This window comes from Parus major, chromosome 11 (assembly GCF_001522545.3).
Source record: "Parus major isolate Abel chromosome 11, Parus_major1.1, whole genome shotgun sequence".
In the NCBI taxonomy this organism is placed as follows: Eukaryota; Metazoa; Chordata; class Aves; order Passeriformes; family Paridae; genus Parus; species Parus major.
Window position 1 is genome coordinate 1,251,729 of NC_031780.1, and position 26,322 is coordinate 1,278,050.

Genomic DNA, 26,322 nt, shown 5'->3' on the forward strand with positions numbered 1-26,322 from the left:
CCCTCTGCTGCAGGCATCCCCAGCAGGTCGCTGCTTTCCAGGGGGAAGCAAAGTCTGGATCTTCCTTGCTCCAATTAGTAGGAAAGGTTATCGTTGTGCTACTGTATGAATTAATCTTCAAAGCGGTGCCGGCGCTGCCGCCGCTTCCTTCGCTGCCTGGTGTTTAATTGTGCTGAGCTGACTGGATCAGCAGCTCCCAGCCCTCGGGGTGGATGCAAAGGAAGCTCTGCCCAAGCGTGCCCGGCGCTGGGATTCACACGGACACTGCCAGGGCTCACCTCTGCTCTCACATTTTTCACAATTCCTCTACTCTGTCTCTCCTCCAGCACGGAGATTTTAGCAACGTGGCAATAGCTACGGCTTTAAACTGACATTGGGGATATTGGGAATAAATCCTTCCCTGGGAGGGTGGGCAGGCCCTGGCACAGGTGCCCTGAGCAGCTGGGGCTGTCCCTGGATCCCTGGAGGTGCCCAAGGCCAGGCAGAACAGGGCTTGGAGCAGCCTGGAATAGTGGGAGGTGTCCCTGCCATGGCAGGGCTTGGAACGAGATGAGCTTTAAGGTCCTTTCCAACCCAAACAATTCCATGATTCAGACTTCTAGAATGAGCTGCAATTTTACCTGTCCTGCCCTTTTTCTCACTCCTGAGTGCACAGAGATCCCAGGCAGCATTAATCCAGCAGAAAACCCACCTGTATGTCTAAGAGCATCATCCAGATGCTTCTTGAACTCTGACAGCCTTGGTGCCCTGAGTGTTTCACCCTGCAGGAACCTCACAGACTCCTGTCTGAAGTGTTCAGAGATGCCTTTTATTCAGGTAGATATAAGGAAAAGTTAAGAATGTGAATGGTCACTGTGGAAAAAAGGTGCATTATTTATTTGGTGGCTTTTTTTTGAGAAATACACACATTTTCTTTTATTCCTTTGATAAAATATTTCAGAGACTCATAGAACTAGGACAGAGCAGGCTACCTGCTCACAACACGACTTTCCTGGCAGGTGATGGAAGCTCCCTGGCCTCGCTGCCACCTCAGAGCAGTACAAGTGGCATCATTTGTTATTCTGAACTATTTTTGTTCACCTCAGAAAGCATAAGTCAAAAGCTTTTCAATCTGGAGGGTTTAAAGGAAATGCTGGAGTGTTTATTTTGGCTGTGGGGGCTCCGTCCCGTGGCTCTGGGGCCGGTGCTCGGCAGCTGCTCTGGAGCAGGGCTGCCCTTGCTGGGGCTCCGAGCGTGCCTTGGCTGCCTCCCACCACAGAGCCCTGGCAGGTTTGTTTCTCTTGCTTTACCAAAAAAGGGATTCCCCAACCCATTTCCTTCATCCTCGCCGGAGAGCAGCGCTGGGGCCGTGCAAACACATCCCCCTGGGGCGAGTGTCCTTCTCCTGTGGGTGAGCTGTGGGCTCCACACAGACACGGGAAGAGGAAGGAGTGACACGCACGGGGACAGTGACACCGCAGTCCTGTGACACCGGGGCCACCTGCCAGGGCAGACAGCAGGACTGTGCCTCTCTAAACAAGGGAATGCTCTTAGGTTGGCTCCTCTGAGCTTCCAGCCACTCTCTGGCACGATTCCATGTACTGAGGTTCTTGTGTTTAATCTCACTCTGCCTCCCAAGCGCAGAGTCTGGGTTTTGCTGGGTTGTTGAACTCAGATCTGTGACAAAGGCGCTTGTGCTGCCCTTGTTGTTCAGGCAGGGGCACAGTGGTCAGTCCAGAACTGCTCACTGAAAATAATCCTGGTCCTCACGTGCAAAAACACAGGGCGTGACCTCTGGCTGTGCATTCCCAGCACACTGGACTCCTGGAGTTTGAGCTGGGAGCCAGCTCTCCCTGGTCATGTGAAAAATCTCACCTGTCTCAGTATCTGTAATTTTTGCTTGGAATGTTCATTCAAAATCTCTCCCCGCTTCTGAGCAGTTTGCAGCATTTCTGTTTCACATTAAAATCCAAACCAGCCCAAACAAGCAGGACTGATAAAAAGCAGGAATGGTTCTTGTGGTGTGGCTGCATTTGGAAATCCTCAGATTCCTCCATCCCAGCCTGCCTTCCCTCAGTGCCCGCAGCTGGGTGCATCCTCAGCCTCGTGAAAAGTGTTGGCTTCATTTTCACATGAATTGGTTGGAATTTGGCACCACACAGCAGCCTTGATTGGCCTGGCTCTTCTCTGGTAGAGCTTTGTAATCTTGGTGGAGGCTGCGTTGGCAAACCCTGATGCTGAAAATCCACAGCAGAAAGGGAAGGGGTTTTCTATGAGGCCAGTGCAGGATTTGGGGAATCAGGTGAGCACAGTATGGAGAAGGCTGTTGTTGAGCTTGGTCTCTTTTTTTTTCCAGGATAAAGATAAAGTTTCTCTAACCAAGACTCCAAAGTTGGACCGGAGTGATGGCGGCAAAGAGGTGAAAGAGCGAGCGACCAAACGCAAGCTGCCTTTCACTGTCGGAACAAATGGAGATCAAAAAGACTCGGATACAGGTACAGAAATGCCACATTCCACCCTCAAACCCTGGCTGTTGGGGCTGCTGGGGAGCACACAGGGTCCAGTGTGCAGCCAATCCATGTGGAAGTGTATCAAACTCCCTGTATTTCTTAGTTGAAGGAAGAAGCACGTGGACAAGGGGCTGGATAACTGCTCTGCTCCACATGTGCACATCCCTTCTTAGTGATGTTCTCAGGTGGACCAAGCCATGGCTGTGTGAGGAGACTCCCTTCCTTCACATCTTGCCTGTTCTCCTTGTTTCTAACTATCCCAGTTCAGGAACTGTGGCTGGGACAGGCTGTGGAGAGCTGCATGTGAGAATTTGGAAAACAAGGGAATAAAGCTCAGTAGTCTTTAAAAGAAAATCAGCAAGTAGAATCTGGTCAAGCAGGTCAGTCTTGTAGCAGGAGAGTGGCTGGTGCATGAGGCTCCTGGATGGGCTCTTGGATTTGTTAGCAATTGGGAAGTGCTGTCACAAAGTTTTGACATGGAGAAAATGGTCTTTTTTGGTTGTAAGGGGCTAAGCTGTGGATTTTATGGACAGGGGTTTGTGTGGTTCTTCCTGTACATTCCTAGGAAATCTGCATTTGGAAATTGTTCCAGTCAGGTAAAGCTCAGTGATTGTGTAAAGAGATAAAAACAGGTTAAAAATTGGGATTGTGCTTGGAAATGGTACAAGGGCTGTACTTGGTGGTGCTCTGTGGGGAGCCTGGGAGGTGGCCTGATGTGGGATGTGTCTCCTCTGCTTCAGGAGGGCAGGTCTGGAAGGGCCAGGAGTGCCCCTGCAGCAGGGAGAGCTGTTCCACAGGCAGGACACTCGGCAGAGACGTGTCCAGTGTTCCCATGGGTTTGTGTTCCTGAACTCCCTGGCTGGGGAGAGTTTCCAAACGCTCATTAATTCTCTTAAACGTGTTGGCTGTTTGCAAGGTTTGGGGTTGCTGTGGTGTGTCCCTTGGGGTGTCACCTTGTGGGGGTGACTGGGGCCAGGCACAGCTGATGAAGCAGGGTTGGAGCTGCTCTTTGTCAAGGGTGTTTGTGCCACGTTCAGTACGGGGTTGAGAGCTGAAGCCCGAACTCACTGCAGGGCTGGCTGACCCTCGTGACAGCTGGAACGTCACGACAGGGATCTGCTTTTCCCAGGGCTCCAGTCTCTCTCTGATGCAGAGATGTTGGAAATGTTTGCACTGGCAGCAGCCAGAAGGAAACCAAATGCAGAGGAGAGCAGAGAGAGCTGCTGGGAGAGGCTGTGGCTGCTGAGTGAGAGCAGCAGAACATGAGAATCCCTTGCTCAGGGGCTCCCCCGTTACCCCTGTGCTTTCTGCAGCCGTGTGACTCTTATCTCATCTTCTCCTTCCTCTGTAGAGCTCTTCCCCTTCCTCTCCAGAGCTCATCCTTCCTGAGGAAGTGGCTGAGCTGAGGGGTAGCAGCAGCCCCAGAGGAGACCCGGAGGGGCTAATGGCACTCAGACACATTTAAAGACAAACTCTGGCAAGGTGTATGGGAGGTGCAGGCGAGTCTCAACAACCTGTTTGGTGGGGACTGGGGAGGAAGTGACTCTGGGCTGGAGATCCCAGCAGGGAGCTGCAGGTCAGTGTGCACGGTCAGGAGCCTGTTTGTCTTCCCTGACATCCTTTACTCCAGGAATCAGCTGCTGGAGACGGGAAAAGACTCAGTGATAGGAAAAGGCTTCCTGGCACCTTGCTCTGCTCTTGCACCACCCCAGTGTGGCTGTTTCAGGCCTGTCTGGTCCTTGGCCTGGCTGGAGGTGGAGGCAGGTACAGACGTGTTTGTGGTGCTCAGAAGCTGCACGTTCTGGGGTGGAGGGGTCCCCCCAAGTCTGTGCCATCGGTGGCACCTGGCTGAGGACACAGGTGGGACACGTGGGACAGGCTTTTGTCTGGAGCAAAGGCTGCTGTGCACCCCCCCGACGTTCCTGCAGGAGGGTGAGGCTGCTGCTGCTTGTTCTGCTCCTCAGCTTTGCTCCCAGCCCTCGGAGAAGCGGGATTGCACCATCGCTGCTGGCTGACCCCGGGTGGTTTATGTAACGTGGTCCTGCTTCCCAGGCTGTGTCCATGGGCTGCTGGGTGTGCATGAGGGGGTGTGCCAGGATGTTCCACAGCCACGTGGAATTCAGCTGTAGGGACGTGGGAGCTAGCAGAGCTCTCTCTTTGCCTCTAGTGGGGTATTTTTCTCCTTTTCAAGTGTTTAAACAATAGCGTGGATCCCTCCTCATCCTGATGTGTTCAGTGACTCATTTTCCTTAGCACGGTGTGTGTTGCTTTTTTCCCAGATGGCTCTGGCTCAGCCTTGACGTAGGGGCTCCATATGTGGAGTGAGAAACATCAGAGTTGGGTTTGTCTCCCGTGGAAGAGCAGCAAAACCCTCCCTGGCCAGGTGTGGGGCAGCAGCTGGTACTGCAGGATGGTTGGGGGGCAGATGGATGTTGGGAAGGAATTCCTTCCTGTGAGGGTGGGGAGGCCCTGGCAGAGGTGCCTGGAGAAACTGTGGTTTCCCCATCCATGGAAGTGTCCAAGGCCAGGTTGTACAAGGTTTGGAGAACTCTGGGATAGTGGAAGGTGACCCCACCGTGACAGGGGATGAGACAAGATGAGCTTTAAGATCCCTTCCCTCCTAAAGCATTACAGGATTCTGTGGTGTGGGCTCCCAGAGGCACTACTGGCCAGCACTGTGCTGAGCCAGGTTTGGGTACAGTTGGTTCAGAGCTAAATCTTTTAAAATAATCTTTCTCAAAATGGTTTCTAGAGCAACAATTCTGGCTCTTGGGTTCCTCAGAGTTAACTAAATAAACTGTCTTTAGGGGGAAAAAAAAAAAAAAAAAATGGCATTGAGCCGTGAGCCTCCAGACTGTGCATGTTACAGCTCCAGCACTGTGGGAGCAGCATCTCTGTGCCTCAGACTTCTCCTTCTTCCTTCTCCTTCCCTCATGTGGCATCTCCCCACATGCACAGACGCTGCCCAGAGCCTACGTGCTGCCTGGCAGCCCTCAAACGAGCACAGCCAGCTTTTCTCCCAGCAGTTCCAGCAGCGCGCGAGGCTCCGCGCGGCTCCTCGGCCGTGTGCCGCTCCGGGAGGGGGCTGCAGACCCAGGAGTATTGGATAATTGTGGTGTTAACAAACACACAGAGAGCGAGCAGCAGGGAGAGGGGAGCAGTCCTGCTGGGAAGGCACCTGGCAGGAGAGGTGGGCACGGGCAGCTGGCGCAGCGGTGCCGTGGCTGCGGCGCCGAGCTGAGTCACGGCTGACTCAACGGCACCAGACTGCCGGCGTGGGGCCGGGCACTCCCCACCTGCCTCGGGCTGGGACGGCATGGATCAGCACCAGCAGCTCCCTCTCTGCAGAGTGGGGCAGGTAGCGCTGCTGGGGAGCAGCTGTGAGGCGCACGGAGCGCAGAATTCCACGTGCCCTCTCCTCCTGCGGACGGTTTCCTTAGCTGGACATCACGCTGGCACCTTGGCTTGAGGTGCAGCTGTTGTTTCCAGGCCTTTAGTCATCAGCAGGGAGAGTTGGGGCTCCATACAAATCTCGCAGCATACTGAGATAATTTTGGCCTCTGGCAGCTCTCCCTGGGAGCTGGGAAGGCCTGAGTGAGGCTGGGTCAAAGCTGGTGGTCCCCAGCAGTGTTGGGGTCTCTCCTTGGGGTCCCACTGCCTCCCTGGGGTCCTGCTCCCTCCCTGCATCCCCAACTCCCTCCCTGTGTCTTCCAGTCCCCTCCTCTTTGTCCAGCTCTCTTCCTCTGTGTCTGTCTCCTTCCCTGAGTGCTCTTGGGAGGAGTAAGGGAGAGGGAAACCCCCACCAGTTCTCCAAGCTGGTCTGTGCATATCAACCTTTCTGGGCTCCAAGGGCTCTCCTGGTGCCCAGGGCTGATTCCGGGGACTTGTGGCCAGCCAGAGAGGTGCTGTGGTGGACGAGGGCCAGCCTGAATATGGTTGGCAGGAGCTGGCCTTGGAGCTTCAAACTCCTTCTCTCTAATCCCCCGAGGTTGTTACGTGACGCTAATTAGTAGGTTAGAAAATGCTTGATGAATCAGCTGACCCAAACCATCCTCTCCCGGAGCCGGCTGCTGCTTGCCTAATGCTGGAGCGTTTGGAGCGGCACGGCATGGGAACGGGCTCGTTAGTCCCAAGTCGGCAAGGCTGGCGAGGGAATCCGTGAGAAGCAAATTGCTGGCTTATTAAAAAAGGCATCTGCATCCCACAGTGGTGCTGGTGCCGTTCCCTGAGCCCGGCTGTGCTCCGGTGTGTGCAGCTGGGGGCTCGGAGGGGCCGCGCTGCAGCGGGGCTTTCTTTGCTTCTGTCATTTCAATCCTTTTACTAAAATAGTAAGAAACTGTTCTCACCTAGCAACCAGGGAGAGAGTGAATGTGAGAGCTTCTCCCTTCCTAGCTGGGCTCCATAATGCCGGTACAGTGTGGAGATCCTGGCACACACCAGCCTTCAGATCACCCTGAGAAACTCCCCGTGTGCAGCAGCCATCTGGGAAGGGCTGCGCAGAAAACCAGGTCGTTTTATGACGGGAGCTGCCATAAATCTCCCTCCTCCCCCCTCATCACCTCCTTAACATGCAGAGGGAGAGGTTGCAGTGTGCTGTGTCTCTGTGAACCAAAAATCTATCAATGATGGCTTTTTCCTTAATACAAGAGCTTTTATCAGCGCTGTCTGCAGAGTGTCCTGGCCCCAGCTCCGGGAGGGGAGGGCTGGCCAGAGCCTTCCTCCCCCGTCCTCCCTCCTCCAGCTCTTTCTATTTCGTGGGAAATGAACGGTCTGGACTTCAAAATTGGTTTTCCTCTGAATAACTCACTTTTAACATGGAGATTGTTGTTTGTGATGAAGCCTCTGGGTTCCTCTCACAGCATGTTGGGAGCCAGTGGCCACTCTGGGAAGGAGCTGCTTTTACACATCAGGGCACAGCTGTGGGGTCTGGCCTGCAAGTGTAGGGAGAACACCTGGATTTGGACTTCAGGCTGTCACACGGCATTAAACCTCTCTAGTCAAATTATATTTTAAAATATTGCAGCCAGTGGGGTTGGGCCTTGCAGATCTTCATCCCCAGGGAGCCCAGCTGAGCACTGGGGATGGTGGGCTCAGCTGCACACAGTGACCTGACGTGGTTATAAAGGGGCTTGTTCCTCCTGCTGGCACCTTTTCTCCACTCCTGACTTGCCAAGGTCTCCATCACCCTTTCCAGCAGTGTGGGATGAGGCTCTGGCTCTGGTCCTCCATCCTTCAGGTGGGAATGATCTCCCCACGCTATGGGAGCAACTCAGGGTGCCTTCTGTCAAGGCAGGCCTTGCTTTTCCTCTTGCTTTCCTTTTTGGCACTAGGTTGATAAAGCAAAGCACCTCCTGGCTGTGCCCCTGGTCTGTTGGCTCTGCAGTGTGCCCGTGACCTCCTGGTGCCAGAGTGTCCCCCCAGCCTGAGCCGTGTTCCTCTGCATTCCAGGGATCTCCTGCTCCCCCTCCTCTGAGCTCTTCACCCCCGACTGCTCTGGCCTGTCCTGCTGCCCTGTCTTGTTTGTCCACCTGTGCCGTGGTGCTGCTTCCCATTCCATGCCGCTCCTGCCACCTGCAGCCTTCCCCTCAGCCTGCTTGTCCTTCTGTTCTGGAGTGTCCCAGAGCCTCGGCTCGTGGTGGGGCCGTCGGCCTTTCACCTCCAGAGTCACACTGCAGGTGCCGTGTGAGCCTGGCAGCGCATCCTCAGGCCGCGGTGCCGGGCTGGGCCTGCTCTCCGCTGCTCTCAGCCGACATGCTCCGAAAGGTTTTATGCCCTCCAAGTTCTGCAGCAGGAATGAGTCACTCTTACGCAGGCTGGGCCGGGCTGGGGGGAGCACAGCCCGCCTGCTCTCCCGGGGGTGCAGTGCAGTCTCTGTTGCTGTCTGTGCCGCTCTAATTTATTCCTATTGATCTCCTGGTCCTGCTGGCTCGGCAGGCAGCGCTCGCAAAGCCCCTCTGGCCGCTGAGCTCGGTGTGGCCGAGCCGTGGGGCAGGAGCCGCTGCTTTGGGAACGGTATTTTTCCTCAGGGTTCCACGTTCCGTGCGTGTGTTGTCATGCCCAGCAGTGGGAGCAGATGCTTTCTGCATTACAGGGTGTGTGGGGAGCGGGGAGCCGCGCAGCTCCGGCGTCCCCACGACCTGCCAGCGCCTCACAAACCTCCGAGAGGTTTTCCAGCGCCGCCCTGCTCTCCTCCTGCTCCTCTGCCTTTCAGCTGGGGCTGGGCTCAGCCTGTGTCTGCACACAGAGCCGGCCCAGCAGCGCTGAATCCCTCTCAATCTGCCCTGGGATCCCTATGGAGCTGCCGAGGCGCTTCCAGCAGCTCTGGATTTGTGCTCCCCATTGCAGCGCTGCTCGGAGTCTCGTGTGGGCACGAGAACCACCCTGAAGCTGATGCTGAAGCCCCTTTGTCCTGGGGATGTGCTCCTGCTCGGCCTGTGCAGCCTCTCGGGCTCGGCGTGAGGAAAGGCAGGAGCAGTTCCCGGCTCAGCTCCTGCTTTCCCCTTTAAGCCTGCGCACGCGGTTCCTGCTGGCGTCAGCGTGAGGGAAGAGCCGAGCAGGATCCCCGAATTAAACCAGGGCTGATGCTCGGGAGGTTTGCAGAAGGGCTGAAGCAAGCAGCAAACAAGCTGCTTTAAAAATAGCTGCATGGAGGTGTGGCTCATCCCGGGCTCATGGAGCATCCGTGGGCTGCCGTGGTCCTCCTCCCACTGGGATCTGTGTGCACGGTCCTGCTGGCACTGAGGGCTCCCTGCCTGCACACCCCCCTAGCTCTGGGGTTTGTGCTTGCTGAAGGGGTTTTAGTGTCAAATAAGGTTTTTTTCTGTCAGCTGAGGTGGGTAACACTGGGAGAGTTTCCCTCCATGAGTCGCTCCGTGCTGCTGCTGCTGCACAAGGTGCTCCAGAGGCGCGGTTAATTGGAGGCACAGGAGCAGCCGGCAGGAGAGCTGAGATCTCTGTGCAGGGACACCTTTAAATCTGCTGCAAATCTGACTCTGAGTGAAATCCTCTGGGCTGGAATAACACACGTGCAGCTCTGTGAGCCTGGGACCAGCCGGGGCTGGGAGAGCCAGCCCAGCGCCAGGCAGGGCTCTCACCCTGCTGAGGCTCAGCATGGGAGGTGGATGATGATGATGATGGGAGCAGCTCTGTCTCCATCCTCTGCTTATGTTTCAGACACAATTAAGGATCTTCCTTATGTGGTCCCTCCACATTAGCTGAGGATTGTGCCGTGCAGGGAGCCAGGGGCTGCCCCACTGCCCACACCGGGGTGCCAGCACTGGAGCCATGGAATTACGGAATGGTTTGGGTTGGAATTGAGCTTAAAGCTCATCTCCAACCCTTACCATGGGCAGGTGCACCTTCCACTGGACCTTTAGGGTAGGTTGTCACACCAGGTTGCTCCAGGTCCCATCCAGCTGGCCTTGAGCCCTTCCCAGCAGGAGGCACGAGCCCGAGTCCTCGGCTGCCTCCCCATAGCGAGCGAGAACGCGGCAGCCGCTTTCCAATTTATTTTTATCTTGTTGATCACATGCTTTGTAATGTTAAATGTTCTGTGGAGGAGGAAATTTCTGCAACTGCAGAATGAATAGGAGTTTAGGGGGTTTCGTTTTGAACTTGATAATCAATTTCTGCAAATCCCAGGCTCGTGCTGACAACCTGCAGCAGCCAAGGGATATTAATGAAAATGTTCCCATTCTAATTGTGGCTCCGTACGTGCAGAGCAGGCCTGGGCATCATGTACTTCAGGGACTCTGCTTGGTGGCACCAGCCAAGATGTGACCCCTTGAGCATCTTCATGCCTGGCTTTGGGGCATGGCTGGATGTGACCAAGGCTGGGGGAAGCCAGGCCTGGCTGAGCAGGGTTTAAGCAGCTTGGAGCAGCAGCTCAGAGTCTCAGGAGGAGCAGGGAGGTGCTGCACACATGGATCAGGTGTCCTTGTGTCCCCTGGCAGGAGACACAGTGCAGCAGCGTGGCTCCTGGAGCCACCCTGACAAAGTTGTCTTCCCGTAAGCACACTGGATTTAATTTTATTTTAAGCCATTAAAAAACTGTCCTGGGATCTGATTTCATCTTTCAGCTCTGTTACAGCTGCCAGGATGACCAAAATGTGGTTTCAGAGTAGACTGGGATTCGCTTTCAATGCAGACATGTTTCCAGGGCTTGCATTTCATAGAACCATGGAATGGTTTGGGTTGGGAATGACCTTAAAGCTCACCCATTCCACCCCTGCCATGGCAGGGACAACTCCTACTATCCAAGGGTGCTCCAAGCCCTGTCCAGCCTGGCCTTGGGCACTTCCAGGGACCCAGGGGCAGCCCCAGCTGCTCTGGGCAATGAGCAGAGCACTTTGAAGAGGGGTGGCTGTTGCTCTCTGGCTCCCTGGAACAGTTCTTTCTTAAATGTACAGGATCCCGGGAGCAGGGCTGGATGGAAATCACCTGCTCCAGGTGGCCCTGAGCAGCAGAGGTTGGCAGCTCAGTGCACTGTGCCCAGAGAAGGTTTCTGGATCTGGCTGTGCCTCAGGCGCGGAGCTGTGAGCGGCAGGAGCGGAACGTCCCCACACGCTGCTGCCCTCGTCTGCCAGAGCCCTTTGCTGGGCTGCAGTTTGGTGTGTGAAGGAGGAAATCTGTGCCATGGTGCACAGTCTGGTGGCCGTGTGTGACCCCGTCCCCTGGCGGTTCCACCTGAGCCGCTGGACTTTGTGTGGAGGCACCACAGGCTCCGTCCCGCTGGCCGCGTGCCCCTGACCCACATGGAGCGTGACAGAGCTGCGAGAGGCTGCAGGATTGCTTCTCTCTCTTATGGTGAAGGTTCTGAGGCACCTCCAGGTTGTGCAGTGCAGCTGCTCCATCCCTGGGAGTGTCCAAGGCCGGGTTGGACAGGGCTTGGAGCAGCCTGGGATAGTGGAAGGTGTGTCCCTGCCCATGGGGGTGGGACTGGATGAGTTTCGAGGTTCCTTCCCACCCAGCCATCCCATGGTTGTGTGACTGTGGTTTGGGGTGCTTGCTCTTGGTCTCTCAGGAGCTGCCTTTACAGCTGGATGATTTAGGAGACCAAGTGTCAGGCTGGGATTTGGAATGACAATCCAAGCACTTCTGGGGCTTCTTCTTTCCCTTGTGTTTATCTGGGATTTTTTGAGAGGGTTGCAGAAGACCTGAGAGCAGGTGGGTGCTGTGGGCCAGGTGGGAGCAGCCACTTTGGGAGGAGAGGACCAAGCTGGTGCTCCCCAGACCTGTTTGGCTGCAGCCTCCTTGTTTTGATGATAATGATGATGATGATGGGTGTGATGGCCACATTCCTGAGCTGTCAGCCTGTTATCTTTCTCTCCTTGTTGATGCTGTTCAGTGCCTCCAGCTGGGTCTGTGCTGTGATGGTGTCAGTCTGAGTGGGCTCCTCCAGGCAATCCTGGAGGCTCCTAGAGCAGGATGGGAGCTGCAGCACCGGCTGTGGCCCCTCAAAGGGTCTGTTCCCTGTGTCCTATGCTGCTCTTGGGTGGTGGAGGAGAATGGGAGGCTGTTGGAGGAGCAGGGCATGTCCCAGCTGCACCCTCAGCCTGTGAGCTTGGGTGGCTGCTGCAGGTGCCAGTGCTCCCAGTGCAGGGATCCATCCATCACCCAGCACAGGCTTTCCAGAGCTGTCAGTCCCGTGCCCAGACAGGACCATGACACTCATGGCTTGTGTCCCTGTGTCCTTGTCCCACAGAGAAGCAGGGTCCCGAGCGGAAGAGGATTAAAAAGGAGCCCGCCACCAGGAAGCCTGGCCTGCTCTTCGGCATGGGCCTCTCGGGGATCCGCGCAGGGTACCCGCTCTCCGAGCGCCAGCAAGTCGCTCTCCTCATGCAGATGACAGCAGAAGAGTCTGCAAACAGCCCAGGTGAGACTGGGGAGGAGTTTGTTCCCAAGGGTGGGCAGACAGGTGGGAGCTGCGGCGAGGGGATCCCAAATGTCCGGAATTCCCGGCTCCCGGGGTCAGCAGAGGTTCAGGTACAGCAGCAGGGCTGAGCTGCCACCCCTGGCATGGTGCAGGGGGGCCCTGGGGGGTCTCACTGCTCCCACAGGGCTCTGCAGGTGACTCCAGGTACGGTGTCACTGGGATCCACATGTGGCTCTGGCTGCCCTTCCCTTTTCCAGTGTCCCTCGAGCCCAATCCAGCCCCAGCCCAGCCTGCCCTGGCTGCTCAGCTGGAGCTTTGGTTCCATGGGAGCCTCCTCCACCTCAGCTTTGTGTTTCCCACTGGCCTCTCAGGCTATCTCAGTAAAGGAGGATTGTAAATAAAGACAAAATATCATCCTCTGTACGTTTTTAATGTTTCTTCTCTTGGAAGGGGATAATATGTGTAATCAGCACAGCTGTAACTTGAGGTGTGGAGCAGCTGGAATGTGTTTACCACGGATTTTGTGTTCTAGTAATTTTTATCTGTTGCAAACGTGCCCTCCCCTCAGATTTTGGAGGTGCTGTGCTATCTATGTGCTCACATGGATACACACAACACTGCAGCTCTTAGCCAAAAATCACCAGACTCGCTGCTTGTGTTGCTGTTATTGGGGAGAAACGAAAGGGAAAAAGCTGCAGAGCATTCCAGTGTTCTCCCAGGAAATGCAGTCTCCTCCCAAGGCCGTCAGACCTCACATGTGCTTGGTAAAAGGCCGCTTCCCTCGGGAACTGAGGTTTGAGGGTAAGGAGCTGCATTGTCTGCTCCCGGATCACGGGATTGCCCACAGGGTTTGCCAGGACTGCAGCTCTCCAGTGGGTCTGGCAGCCCGTGATTCCCATCTCCGTGGGACACACACAGGCTGCTCTGTTCACATCCACTCCAGAGCTTGGGTTGCCTCTTGCTGCCTTGTGGTGAATATTTTGGGAAGAGCCGAGTGGAAACGTGATGCGCGAGCTCCCTCTAAGGGCTTTAGGAGTTCCGTGAGCTCCTGACGCTGTTTTCTCTCCTCCCTGCAGTTGACACAACACCAAAGCATCCCTCTCAGTCTACAGTTTGTCAGAAGGGAACTCCCAACTCTGCCTCCAAAACCAAAGATAAAGTAAATAAGAGAAACGAGCGAGGAGAGACTCGGCTGCATCGCGCTGCCATCCGCGGGGACGCCCGGCGCATCAAGGAGCTCATCATCGAGGGTGCAGATGTCAATGTGAAGGACTTTGCAGGTAACAGCCCAGGAATCCCAACGTTTTTCCCACCTGGTTGCATGTTTCTCCTCCAAGAAGGATTCTCAGCAGAAAAAGTAGTTTGTTTCCAACATGGGTTGTGCCTTGGAAAGAGGGGATTTGCCAAAAATTGTGATTTTGCTCTCTGAAGATGAAAAAGTCTTTTTGCCCTTTAGAAAAAAAAAACCAAAAAAGCAAAACAAGAACAAGAAGCCATATAAAAAAATCCCCCAAAGCATCAGGTTTTTTTGATGGAGCTTGGGAGCAGAATTCCCAGGCTGTGCAGTCTGCTTGAGGTGGTGAAGCTGGCCTGGAAGGATCCTGAGAATCCCTGGAGCTGTGGTAGCTCCACACACCAAAACTGACCAGACCACTCCAGACCATTTCCATCTGCCCTTCCGTGGGGTTGCTGTGTTGGAAGTCTGGAGGGGGATTTGCACAGGGAGGTGGGCTGGTTTAGCTCTGTTTTTACTTAAAATAGAAGGAATTATGTGTACAGAAATACTGCTGAGAGTGGGTTTGTGAAGTCATCGCTCTGGAGTTGGGGGCCTGATGCCTGTGAAATTCTGGGAGTTGTTTTTAAGGACTGAATGTGGGGGTGCTGCTGATGGGGAGGGATTGTGAAGGGCAAGGTTAGACACCCAAGTTGGAGGAGTTGTTGACCATCCTGACCCTCAGGAGTAGTACCACCTCCACCTCCTCCTCCTCCTCAGCAGTGCTGCCAAGCTCCTGCTTAGGGTGGGATGAGATGGGAGCAGCCCTGAGTCCTGGCAGGAGGAGGCAGCCATGGGATGCTGGTGAAGGGGTGATGAGGGTGCCATTGGGTCGGGCTGGATCAGCCTTTCTCCAGCACGTCCGAGAGCTTGACTTTGCTCTTTGCTGTTCTCTTCTCATGATTTTGGGGCTATAAATAGCTGTGGCTGTTCCTCCACCCGTATGATTAATCCCAGTGCCAGACTGAAGTATCAGTTGTGATTAATTCCGGGCACAGGTGCCCCCTCCAAAGGCTCCAAGTGAAGGTAACGGAACACGCTCCCACGGCGCTATCAGCAAAACACCGGAGCAGCCGCGCTGGGAAACTTCAAAACAGGCTCTGCTTAAAAATAGTCTGCTTGAACACGATAAAATATTTTGTTCTGTGCTCTTCAGAGATTTGTTTGAGAGCTGGAGCCGCCGTTACTGTGGAGACGCTGCTGTTTGGTTTCCCCCCGAGCCCAGGCTGGTGTTGCTGTGTTTGGAGAGCACACAGAAAATCTGTGTGGGGCTGTCTCGAGCCCTTTCTGCAGCTCTGAGCTCAAACCTGGTCTGGGCACCAGGGTTTCCCTTACAGAGGGATTGGAACCTAAAGCCAAACCTAAAGGAGCTTGAGACAGGGCTGGAGAGGGATGTTCCACAGGATCATGGAGTGGCAGAACAAGAGGGAATGGCCTCACACTGACAGAGGGCAGGGCCAGATGGGATATTGGGAAGAAATTCTTCCCTGTGAGGGTGGGGAGGCCCTGGCACAGGTTGCTCAGAGAAGCTGTGGCTGCCCCATTGCTGGAAGCATTGAAGGCCAGATTGGAGGGGACTTAGAGCAACCTGGGATAGTGAAAGGAGTCCCTGCCCATGGCTGGGGGTGGGACTGGATGAGCTTTAAGATCCCTTCCAAGCCAAACCATTTTATGATGGTATAAAGGGGAACGGATTTAAGACCTGCCTTTCACGTGACATCAGCAATTCTCCTCATTTCCCACATAAAACTTTCCATTTCCAGGTGCTGTGTCAGGCCTGGCGGATGCTCTGACTGTAGCACACGGTATGACCAGAGGCAGGAGTGGGATGGTTTCTATGACTGCCAGGCAGGAGTAGCAGCCCAGAGCCACAGGATCCTTCCTGGGGATCGGGGCAAACAGCTCAGCCATGAGCACACAGCCCTGAGCACGCTGAGCCTGCAGGCTCTCCCTGTGTCCCAGTGTCACCAGGAAAGCCGTGTCCTGAGTGTCCCTGTCCTTGCAGGCTGGACGGCGCTGCACGAGGCCTGCAACCGGGGCTACTACGACGTGGCCAAGCAGCTGCTGGCGGCGGGCGCCGAGGTGAACACCAAGGGGCTGGACGATGACACCCCCCTGCACGACGCGGCCAACAACGGCCACTTCAAGGTCGGGGTGCTGGGATTCACTGCTGTGCTTTAAATGGCTCTTCTGGAAACTTGTGCTTCGAGCAGCCCACTGTGAAAACACAGAGATTCTGGGTATTTTTGTCTCATTTCCCATGGAGCGGGCAGGAATTTGTGTTCAAGGCCAGGCTGGACAGGGCTTGGAGCAGCTTGGGTTAGTGGAAGGTGTCCTTGTCCGTGGCAGGGGGTGACATGGGATGGGCTTGAAGGTCCCTTCCAGCCTGAGTTACTCCCTGATTGTGTGAATTTCCCTGTCTCAGGGCTGTTGAGTGTTTTAGTTGGTGCACAGGGGCTGGTTCATTCTTCTGGAATTGGGACAGGAGTATGATTTTGGGCTTTGTTCTTCCCCCTTCTTTCCTGCCCAGGATCATTAGGGTTGGGAAAGACCTCCACAATCATTGAGCCCAACCATTAACCTGATGCTGCCAGTGTACCACTAAACCCTGTCCCTAAATGTTTTTTGAATGCTTCTAGGCATGGTGATTCCACCACTTCCCTGGGAATGCTGCTGGGGCTTCTCCCTTATGTTAGTACCACAAGGCATGTCCTGAAGACAGGACTCTTTTAGTTATGTATGAAAATCATGCAAAAAAAACCCCTGGAATCAAAACATTCTGAGCATCTTCAAGCCTCAGTTTCTCTTTTCAGGTGGTGAAATTGTTGTTGCATTATGGAGGGAATCCTCATCAAAGCAACAGGAAGGGCGAGACACCTTTAAAAGTAGCGAATTCTCCCACCATGGTGAACCTGCTCCTGGGGAAGACCACGTACCCCTCCAGCGAGGAGAGCTCCACAGGTGAGACTGGCCTTTCTGTGGCAGTGACAGCTGTGGCCTGCAGCTAACGCAGAGACCTTAAGAGGACAGTGAAGTTAGACTCTGGTCAGATGCTGCCATGGGCAGGAGCCCACCCATAGCTGTAACCCAAATTCAGACCAACATAACCACCAGCTTTAGCTTGGGGGGCTGTTTGCCCTGGAAGCCAGCATTGAGATCACTTCCCTGGTGCAGTTGGGATGTAGGATTGCAAGCCAGTTGCAGGTAAATGGATGTCTTACCTTTGGAAGGTGGGTAATTCTGGTGGAGAGGACGAGGTTTGCCCTGTGTTCCTGTCCTTCAGCTGTCCCAGCACTGGTGTTTTACCTTCTGCTTCCAGGCTGTCCCTGATAGAGTCTCTTCCACCAGTGCCACCAGAGTGGGACATTCTGCAGGTTTTAATTAGTGCAAATTAGAGTTTTCAGTCTTTTGGGAGCCTTGACCTACACTGTGTGCAGTGGAACCCTGTTCCAAAGTTCTCATGATACCCCCAGGATGTTGTTTTGAGTAACACCCCATGCAGGTTGGAGCTGGAGAAGCTTCCTTCCAAAAAGATCCCCCAGCCTGGCATTCTGAGCTGTTGGCTGTCAACTTGCAAAGGCTGGGTGAGGCCAAAGGGCACCAGGGCTGTTTGCAGGGGTTGGTGTGTGGAGGAGACCAGTGATGGTCCCTCCCCACAACCCGTGGCAGTCCTTGACTCGCTGTTCTTCTCTCTCTGCAGAGACCTCAGAAGAGGAGGATGCCCCTTCCTTCGCTCCCTCCAGCTCCGTTGATGGCAATAACACAGACTCAGAGTTTGAGAAGGGCTTGAAGCACAAGCCCAAGGCCCAGGAGCCCCCCAAAACCATCACCCCGGTGAAGGATGAGTATGAATTCGATGAGGATGATGAGCAGGACCGGGTCCCGCCGGTCGATGACAAACATTTGCTGAAAAAGGATTACAGGAAAGAGACTAAAGCAAACAGTTTCATTTCCATACCCAAAATGGAAGTGAAAACTTATACTAAAAATAACACAATTACACCAAAGAAAGCTGCCCACCGCATCCTGTCGGACAGCTCGGACGAGGAGGAGACCAGCGTGGCCGTGGGCACGGGGGAGAAGCTGCGCCTCTCCACCCACTCCATATTGCCCAGCAGCAAAATTCGGGAGCCTGCCAGCACCAAGGCACCCAAGGAGAAAAGCAAAGTAAAAAAGAAGCGGAAGAAGGAGACAAAAAGCAAAGAGGTTCGGTTTGGCAAAAAAAATGACAAGTTTTGTTCCTCTGAATCAGAGAGTGAAAACGTGGAGAGTGAGGAGGATGATAGAGACTCTCTACAGAGCTCTAGCTGTGTAAAGGACTCAAGGCTAGTGCTAAAGGAATCCTCCTTGTTTAACTCTCTGTCTGCCTCATCGACCTCTTCACATGGGAGTTTAGCCTCCCAGAAACATAATCCCAATCTTACAGAACAGCACTCCAAGCACTGGAGGACGGACAATTGGAAAACCATATCTTCTCCAGCTTGGTCAGACGTCAGTTCCCTATCGGACTCCACCAGGACGAGGCTGACGAGCGAGTCAGACTACTCGTCCGAGGACTCGAGCTTAGAGTCACTAAAGCCAGTCAGGAAGAAACCAGAGCACAAAAAGAAAAACACCCCCCACAACACTGTTTCTGAGAAAAAGAATTCATTCCATAGCAATGTGGATGGAGCAATTCCAAAGCTGGACAAGGAGGGCAAGGTTGTTAAAAAGCATAAAACAAAACACAAACATAAAAACAAGGAGAAGGGACAGTGTCCCATCAGCCAAGACATTAAAATAATCAAAACATTTTCTTTTGAGTTTGAGGACTCTAAACAAAAGCCTGAGAAAGGCTTGATAGTAGAGACAGAAAATCCAGTCGAAAACAAGTTGAAAGTGTTAAAGCACGATCGGGAACATGGTAAGAAGGAGGAAAAGCTCCCCAAAGGTAAAACAGAGGAGAAGGAGTGGTTGTTTAAAGATGAGACTGGAAAATCCTCAAAAGAGGAAAAATCGTTAAGAAAAATCAAAGATGGTAGTAAAGACCTGAGCAAATCCTTCAGAGAAGGATTGAGTAAATCAGAAAAAGAGAAACCTGTCAAGGAGAAATCTCCCAAGGAGGAGAAGCCAAGAATACACAAGGAGGAGAGAAAGAAGAAGTCAAAGGACAAGCAGTCCAAATCTGAGAAGAAGAATGAGCTGAAGGAGGAGAAGGCTTCTAAACTAGAGAAAGAAAAATCCTTCAAGGAAGAGAAGGAAAAATGCAAAAAAGAAAAACTTTACAGGGACGAGTCTGGGTTTGATGAGTTCAATAACAAAAGTCAGTTTGCCGAAAGCGAGGACACGAAGTTCAGCCTTTCGGACGATCAGCAGGAGAGGTGGTTTTCAGACTTGTCCTCTGATTCATCCTTCGATTTCAAGGGTGAGGACAGCTGGGATTCTCCAATAACGGATTTCAGGGAGATTAAAAATGACACCGTGGCAAAACTAATCATAGAACCCGTGAAAGAGGAAATTAAAGACAAGAAAAAGGAAAATAAAATTAAAGAGAAGAAGGAGTACAACGAGAAGCGGAATGAAAAGGACTCCTTCTTAAAGAAAAAGGAGAGGGATTACGTGGAGAAAAGCTCCGAGAAGAAAAAGGACCAAACAGACAGACACAAAGTTACTCCCAGTTATTTGCCTGAAAAGGATAAGAAAAGGAAGGATTCTGTGGAGACTGGCAAGGAGCGGAAAGAAAAAGACACAGGTGAAACCAACAAAGACAGAAAAGATTCCTCTGACGGCTCCAAAGAGCGAAAAGATCCCAAGACAAAGCAGGAGGAGCCCTATCGAGATGACTTCAAGGAGTACGGCTGTGAAACTTTCTTCAAGGATAAGTCTGACCCTGAGTTCAGTGGGAAAACCCTGGAGAGTTGGGAGAGGCACCATTCTGGGAAGGAAAAGGAGAAGAAAGATGCTCCTGATAAAGAAAAAAAAGAAAAAGTGAAGCCAGAAAAATACAAGGAAAAATCCAAAGAGGGTGATAAGGAGAAAAATGAAAAAGCTGCTCCAGAGAAAATCCTGAAGGACAAAGAACTAGAGAAGAGTTTCAAAGAGAAGAAAGAAACCAAGGAGAAGTACAAGGATCTTCACAGCAAAGACAAGGAGAGGAAGAGTTCTTTCGACCAGGTGAAGGAGAAGAAGGAGAAAAACTTTTCCACAGACAGAGACGATTTCTCTGAGAAGAAGGATGAGAAAAAAGGCAAGGAGAAGAGCTGGTACAGCATCGCTGACATCTTCACGGATGAGAGCGAGGACGAGAGGGACGATTACAGCCTGAGTGGGTTCAAGGTCGGCGACTCAGCCGGCAGCGAGATGCATCGCCTGGACAGCCTGCAGGACAAGGACGACGGCGCGGCGGCCGAGAAGGAGCTGTACCCCGACAAACACCGCAAGTACTCGTCCGACCGGCAGCACTCGGAGAAACAGAAGGATAAGGAGTCCAAGGAGAAGAAAAAGGACAAAGGAACATCAGAAGGGGGAAAGGAGAAGAAGGAGAAGAGTTCCTTTGAGAAACACAAAGAGAAGAAAGATAAAGACTCCAGTGAGAAGTACAAGGACAGGAAGGAAAGGATGTCCGTAGATTCCACTCAGGAGAAGAAAAACAAGCAAAAGCTCCCAGAAAAGGTTGAGAAGAAACACACCAGTGATGACAAGGTGAAAAGCAAACATAAGGAGAAGCCAGACAAGGAGCATTCCAAAGAGAAGAAGTCTTCAAAAGGAGGGGAGTCGGAGAAGAGCCTGCTGGAGAAACTGGAGGAGGAGGCTCTGAACGACTACAGGGATGACTCCAATGACAAAATCAGCGAGATCTCCTCTGACAGCTTCACGGACAGAGGGCAAGAGCCAGGACTCACCAGCCTCTTCGAGTCTTCTAACCTCTCTCTGACTGATGCTGCTGAAGAAAAGTTTAAGGACTCTCTCCCTTTACCCTGCCTTCAGGACAAGCTCAAGGAGAAGGAGAGGCACCGACATTCCTCATCTTCCTCGAAGAAAAGTCACGAGAAAGAAAAAGCAAAGAAAGAGAAGACAGAGAAAAAGGAAAAATCAGAAGAATTCAAGGACTCCAGCAGCAGAAAGGATTCCACTCATTATGAAAAGGATTTCTCTGTGGATGGGGAGGCTTTTGGCTCTTCCTACAACATGAAGGCAGACGCTGATGAGGAACCGGAGAAGAGCATTGATTACTTATTTTCTGAAAAGAAGGATAAAAATGATTCTGAAAGAGAACTGTCAAAGAAGGCGGAGAAAGAAAAGACTTACGGTTCCAGCACCATCAGCACAGCTAAAGAGAAAAAGAAGCGGGATAAACACAAGGAAAAATGGAAGGAGGAAAAGGAAAAGCATAGGGACAAACACACAGATGGTTTCTTTAAACATCACAAAGATGAGCCAAAGTCAACACTCAAAGATAAGGATGGGCCTCAAGTTACCACCTTTAAAGATAAGTCCAAGGAGGACAACCTCAAATTCGGTGAAACCAAACTGAAGGAGAAGCTTAAAGAGAATCAAGACAAAGACAAATCAGAGTCCATAAAAATCAGCAACGGGAATGAAAAAATAACCCTTTCCAAAGACAGCGGCAAGAAGGACGCCAGGCCACGGGAGAAACTTCTGGGAGACGGTGATTTGATGATGACCAGCTTTGAGAGGATGCTGAGCCAGAAAGACCTGGAGATCGAGGAGCGCCACAAAAGGCACAAGGAGAGAATGAAGCAGATGGAAAAAATGCGGCACAGGTCTGGAGACCCCAAGTTAAAGGACAAACTTAAAAGCTCAGAGGATGTGCGCAAGAGGAGCCTGGATCTGCCAACCAAGAAGCCGCTAACACTGGACACGCAGCTCAAGGACAAGAAACTCAAAGAGTTGGGTCCCCTGACTCCTATTCTGTCACCAGAAAACAAGGCACAGCCTGCTGTGGGGACAGACTCCAAGGACTGGATCACGGGTCCTCAGCTGAAGGAGATCCTCCCAGCATCTCCCAGGCCAGATCAGAACCGGCCCACGGGCGTCCCAACCCCGGCATCCGTCGTGTCCTGCCCGAGCTACGAGGAGGTGATGCAGACACCCAGGACTCCATCGTGCAGCAACGAGGACTACACGGACCTGATGTTCGAGTGCGCAGACTCTCAGCACTCGCTGCCCATCTCCACCATGTCCATGAACGCCTGCTCTCCTTCCTTCTTCGACAGATACACCAACGTCTCCAGCGGGCTCCCCGAGAACCCCAGCCAGACCCCAACTCGCACCATACCCTCCTCAAACCTCTACCGTTCCATCTCAGTGGATATCAGGAGGGCGCCCGAAGAGGAATTCAGTGTTGGAGAGAAGTTTTTCAGACAGCAAAGTGTCCCAGCAACATCAAATTATGATTCTCCAGGGCCGCATATAGGGGATGAGAAAGTTCCCGTTCCCTCTGTTCCTGCCGAGAAGTTCCAGTGTTTGTCTCCTGGGTATTATTCCCCAGATTACGGAGTTTCCTCACCCAAAGTGGAAGCTTTGCACTGCGCGCCGGGAGCCGTCAGCGGGGTCGCCCAGTCGCCCGAAAGTGTCTTCTCTGGTTTACAAGCAAAATCCTCCCCTTCGCACAGGGATGAGTTGCTGGCTCCTTCAGTGGAAAGTGCTCTTCCCCCTGACATTGGCATGCCCTTGGATACCACAGAGGAGCAGCAAGCCACTGCCTCCATCATGCCACCAGAATCCACCTACCTGCCACCCATCGAGGAGAACCATTATAGTTCGGGAATGCCCGAACAAAACAACATAGACTGGGATAACCCTCCTTCCCGAAACCCGGACACCGCCATTCCTCCCAGCCTGATGGGCAACCCCGCAGAGCACTCTGTCACCTGGTCCATGGGCTCGGAGCTTCTGATGAAATCTCCACAGAGGTTTTCCGAGTCCCCTAAACCTCCGCTCTGCTCCCTAGAGCCGATTCATCCCGCACCGGTAGCCTTCATTCCCACAGAGACTTCCTACCCCGTTTCTCCCATCTCGTACCCTCTGTCAGTGTCTGAACCGAGGCTGGAGGAAGTCAAGGAGGAGCCTGAGGAAGCAGTTCCAGGAGAAATTGCAAATGCCGAAGAGCAAGCTCCATACATGTCCCCTACTAGGTTAGACACCTTCTTTAACAACTGCAAGCCTCTTTCAGAAGAAGCGCCAGAGATCCCTCCAGAGCCCCCGTGTGTGCCAGCAGAACCTCAGGCCGAAGTTGTCACCGCACCAGAAAACAGCTATTTGGAGAGCAGCAACGCAGCACCTGCGAACGCGGAGGAGGCGGTGACGTGGCCCGACCCCTTCACCAACACCGAGGATGAGTTGGACCTCGGCCCCTTCTCGCTCCCAGAGCTGCCACTCCAGCCTAAGGACGTTGCAGAGACGGAGATGACCGAGGCGGAAGCGGTGGAGGAGAGCCCAGCAGCAGCTTCAGAACCGAGCGCTGGCATCATCAAAGGCGGCGTGTCCGTGATAGCGTCCGGTGAGCCGGAGGAGCCGCCGGCCGGCCAGGCAGCGGCCACCCTGCCCACGGACACAGAGCCGCCAGCAGAGGAGCAGAAACCAGAAGTGGCAGCACAAGAAGCCACCTCGGAAGCGCTGAACGCAGCTGAGGAGAAGGCAGCGGAGGACTCGGAGGCGCAGGTTTTCCAGCAGACCCCGTCCGAGCCCGCGCAGGCGGAGAGCAAAGAGGTGGAGGCCGTGCACGAGGAGCTGTCGTCGGCTGGTGGGGTGGCAGAGGGCAGCTCCCAGCCCTGTCCCGTGCCCGTGGCCGGCTCCGAGGCCGGTGTTCCACAGGACAGTGCCGCGGCCCGTGCTGGGAGCCAGGCCCCGCCATCCCAGGGGGACGCGCCTCCCGCCAGCGCTCAAGCAGAAATTGTTGAACCAGTACAAAAACCAGTAGCAGAAGCTCCCAAACCACCCAAAATAGAAGAGATTCCTCAGCGGATTACCAGGAACCGGGCTCAGATGCTCGCCAACCAAAACAAGCAGAACGCCGCCGCATCCGAGAAGGAATTTCCTCCCGTCTCTGCGCCCGTCACGCGTGCCAAAGGCCGCGTCACGGAGGAGGACGATTCCCAGGCTCAGCACCCGCGGAAGCGCCGCTTCCAGCGCTCCAACCAGCAGCTGCAGCAGCAGATCAACACGTCCACCCAGCAGACGAGGGAGATGATCCAGCAGACACTGGCAGCTATCGTCGATGCCATCAAACTGGACGACATCGAACCTTACCACAGCGACAGGTCCAACCCCTACTTCGAGTACCTCCAGATCAGGAAGAAGATTGAGGAGAAGCGGAAAATCCTGTGCTACATTACTCCCCAAGCTCCGCAGTGCTACGCTGAGTACGTCACCTACACGGGCTCCTACCTGTTGGATGGCAAACCCCTAAGCAAGCTCCATATTCCAGTGGTGAGTCACCTTCTCTCTTCAGCCTCAGGAGCTGTTCCCCCTCACTGTTACAAACACATCCAAGTTATCCCCCTTGCCCTGTGACCACCTTGCAGTGCCCAACCTGCCTTTAGAACATGACCGCAAACCTGAGCCTGGGTAAGTGCCTGGCTGTGTGGTAAACGCAGCCCCTGAGTTGTTGCATTTTTGCAGAGAAGACCTTGGGCTGTGCTGAGGGACCAGAGGTTTGGTCAGGCTTTAGGGCAAAGTTTGTAACAATCCACTGGGTTTGAGGCTGGAAGGTAAAACTGCTCCTGCAGCATTGTAGTAACAGGATAATGAACCTGGAGCACGGGAAAAAGATGGCTCTAAACTCCTGCCATCATTTTCCCAAGCTCTGCTCTTTGCCTTGACACTGGGGTCAGCATTTCACTGCTGCAGGAGCAGCCTCACTAATACAAATGCCTGAATAAACTTGGTGCTGCAGGTGAATCCAGGCTGGAGGAGAAGGGTCAGTGTGAGCAGGCTCCATTCCTCGCTGCACACCCTGCCCTGCAGCACGAGAGCGGGTCAGGCTCTGCTTGTTCTTGCCCTCCCTGAGTCTGAGCACTGGCAGGACCTTGTCCTTGGCAGAGCTTCTCCCCATAGGCCCCCCATGGGATGTCCCTGCTCCCTCTGTGGCCAGCACACATTCTGGGGGCAGGGAGCCCCCGGGCAGTGCCCCACAGAGGTCCTGCTCTCACCTGTGCCTGTGCCCGCAGATCGCGCCGCCGCCGTCGCTCGCGGAGCCGCTCAAGGAGCTCTTCAAGCAGCAGGAGGCCGTGAGGGGGAAACTGCGGCTGCAGCACAGCATCGAGCGGGTAAGGGGACACTCCAGCTGGGCAGCAGGCCCCAAATCTCCCCTGCTGGCAGGGCTGAGGCTGCCACACTCACTGCTCTGCTCTTCCTCAGGAGAAGCTCATCGTCTCCTGCGAGCAGGAGATCCTGAGGGTGCACTGCCGGGCAGCGAGGACCATTGCCAACCAGGCCGTGCCCTTCAGTGCCTGCACCATGCTGCTGGACTCCGAGGTGTACAACATGCCTCTGGAAAATCAGGTCAGTGCCTGGCTCAGCGGTGAGGAAATGTCTCAGGGGCTCTGTGAGACCCTGAGGGAGATGGGCTTTTCTGGAGGGATGGAGGGAAGGATGGAGGCAGGAGTTACTGATGCTCTCCTTGCCCAGGTCACCCACCACAGCACACGGGTGCAGGATGTCACCTCCCCCAGAGGACAGGCTTAGGTGGGAGATTGGGAAGGAATTGTTCCCTGTCAGGGTGGGGAGGCCCTGGCACAGGGTGCCCACAGAACTTGTGGCTGCTCCATCCCTGGAAGCATCCAAGACCAGGCTGGATGCGTTTTGGATCAAGCTGGGATAGTGGAAGGTGTCCCATGGCAGGAGGTGGAATGAGATGGGCTTTAAGATCCCTTCCAATCCAAACTATTCTGTGGCTTGGAACATCATTTGCCTAATCTGCCTCAGTTCCCACACGTGTGCCAGAGGAGGAAATAGATCCAGGAATGTGGAAAACAGGGAGTTCACGTCTGTTAGAGGCAGAGATGGCTCAGCTTTATCAGTGACTCTTGGGACCTCCATCCTTCTTGGTCAGGATCATCTGCACACTGGAAAGGTTTCCTTTGCTGCACTCCAGGGTGTCTTCCTGTGGAAGGAAGAGAAACCTTACATTGCTGCATTGCAGGAGAGATCCTGGGCAGGGACAGGATCCTGGGATTTATTATCGAGCTCCGTATTGATCCAGGAGCTCTGATTTATCCGTCGGCATTTCCCAGCCGAGTGTCTGTGCTGCTGCTCTCCTGGCGTGAGCTGGAGGAGGCAGAGAGCTGCAGGTGCTGTGATGGGCTGACATGGACAGAGCCCCTGCAAAACAAGGAGAAGCAGGGAGTGTGTGCACATGGGGATGGAGCATCCCCATCTGAGGCTGAATCCCTGGAGGGGGCTGCAGGAGCAGCTGGCAGCAGGGATGTGCGTCCTCCCCCCCTGCAGGCACCGCAGTTCTGAGGAGTGTGAGGGGCCCGAATATGGCCTGTGAGACCTGTAACTGCCTAAAGTACAAAACTAATCCCGTGCCCCTCCCTTGGCTGTCCTGTCCTTAGGGAGATGAAAACAAATCGGTCAGAGACCGTTTCAACGCGCGACAGTTCATTTCCTGGCTGCAGGACGTGGATGACAAGTACGACCGGATGAAGGTGAGAGCTGTGGGAGCCCCGTGCTCCAGGCAG

At 54.0% G+C, this 26,322-nt stretch overlaps 1 protein-coding gene across 3 annotated transcripts in view; it reads left to right on the top strand.

Moving 5' to 3' along the window:
• Positions 1-26,322, top strand: part of ANKRD11 (ankyrin repeat domain 11) — a 121,769-nt gene that overhangs the window by 93,946 nt on the left and 1,501 nt on the right. For all 3 annotated transcript variants that reach the window (XM_015639873.3, XM_015639872.3, XM_033517306.1), the window contains exons 4-12: positions 2,336-2,474; positions 12,193-12,363; positions 13,440-13,643; positions 15,642-15,784; positions 16,450-16,597; positions 17,337-24,067; positions 24,808-24,906; positions 24,998-25,141; positions 26,197-26,289. In XM_015639873.3, the coding sequence (XP_015495359.1) occupies positions 2,336-2,474; positions 12,193-12,363; positions 13,440-13,643; positions 15,642-15,784; positions 16,450-16,597; positions 17,337-24,067; positions 24,808-24,906; positions 24,998-25,141; positions 26,197-26,289 (7,872 nt within the window). The remainder of the gene's footprint in view (positions 1-2,335; positions 2,475-12,192; positions 12,364-13,439; positions 13,644-15,641; positions 15,785-16,449; positions 16,598-17,336; positions 24,068-24,807; positions 24,907-24,997; positions 25,142-26,196; positions 26,290-26,322) is intronic.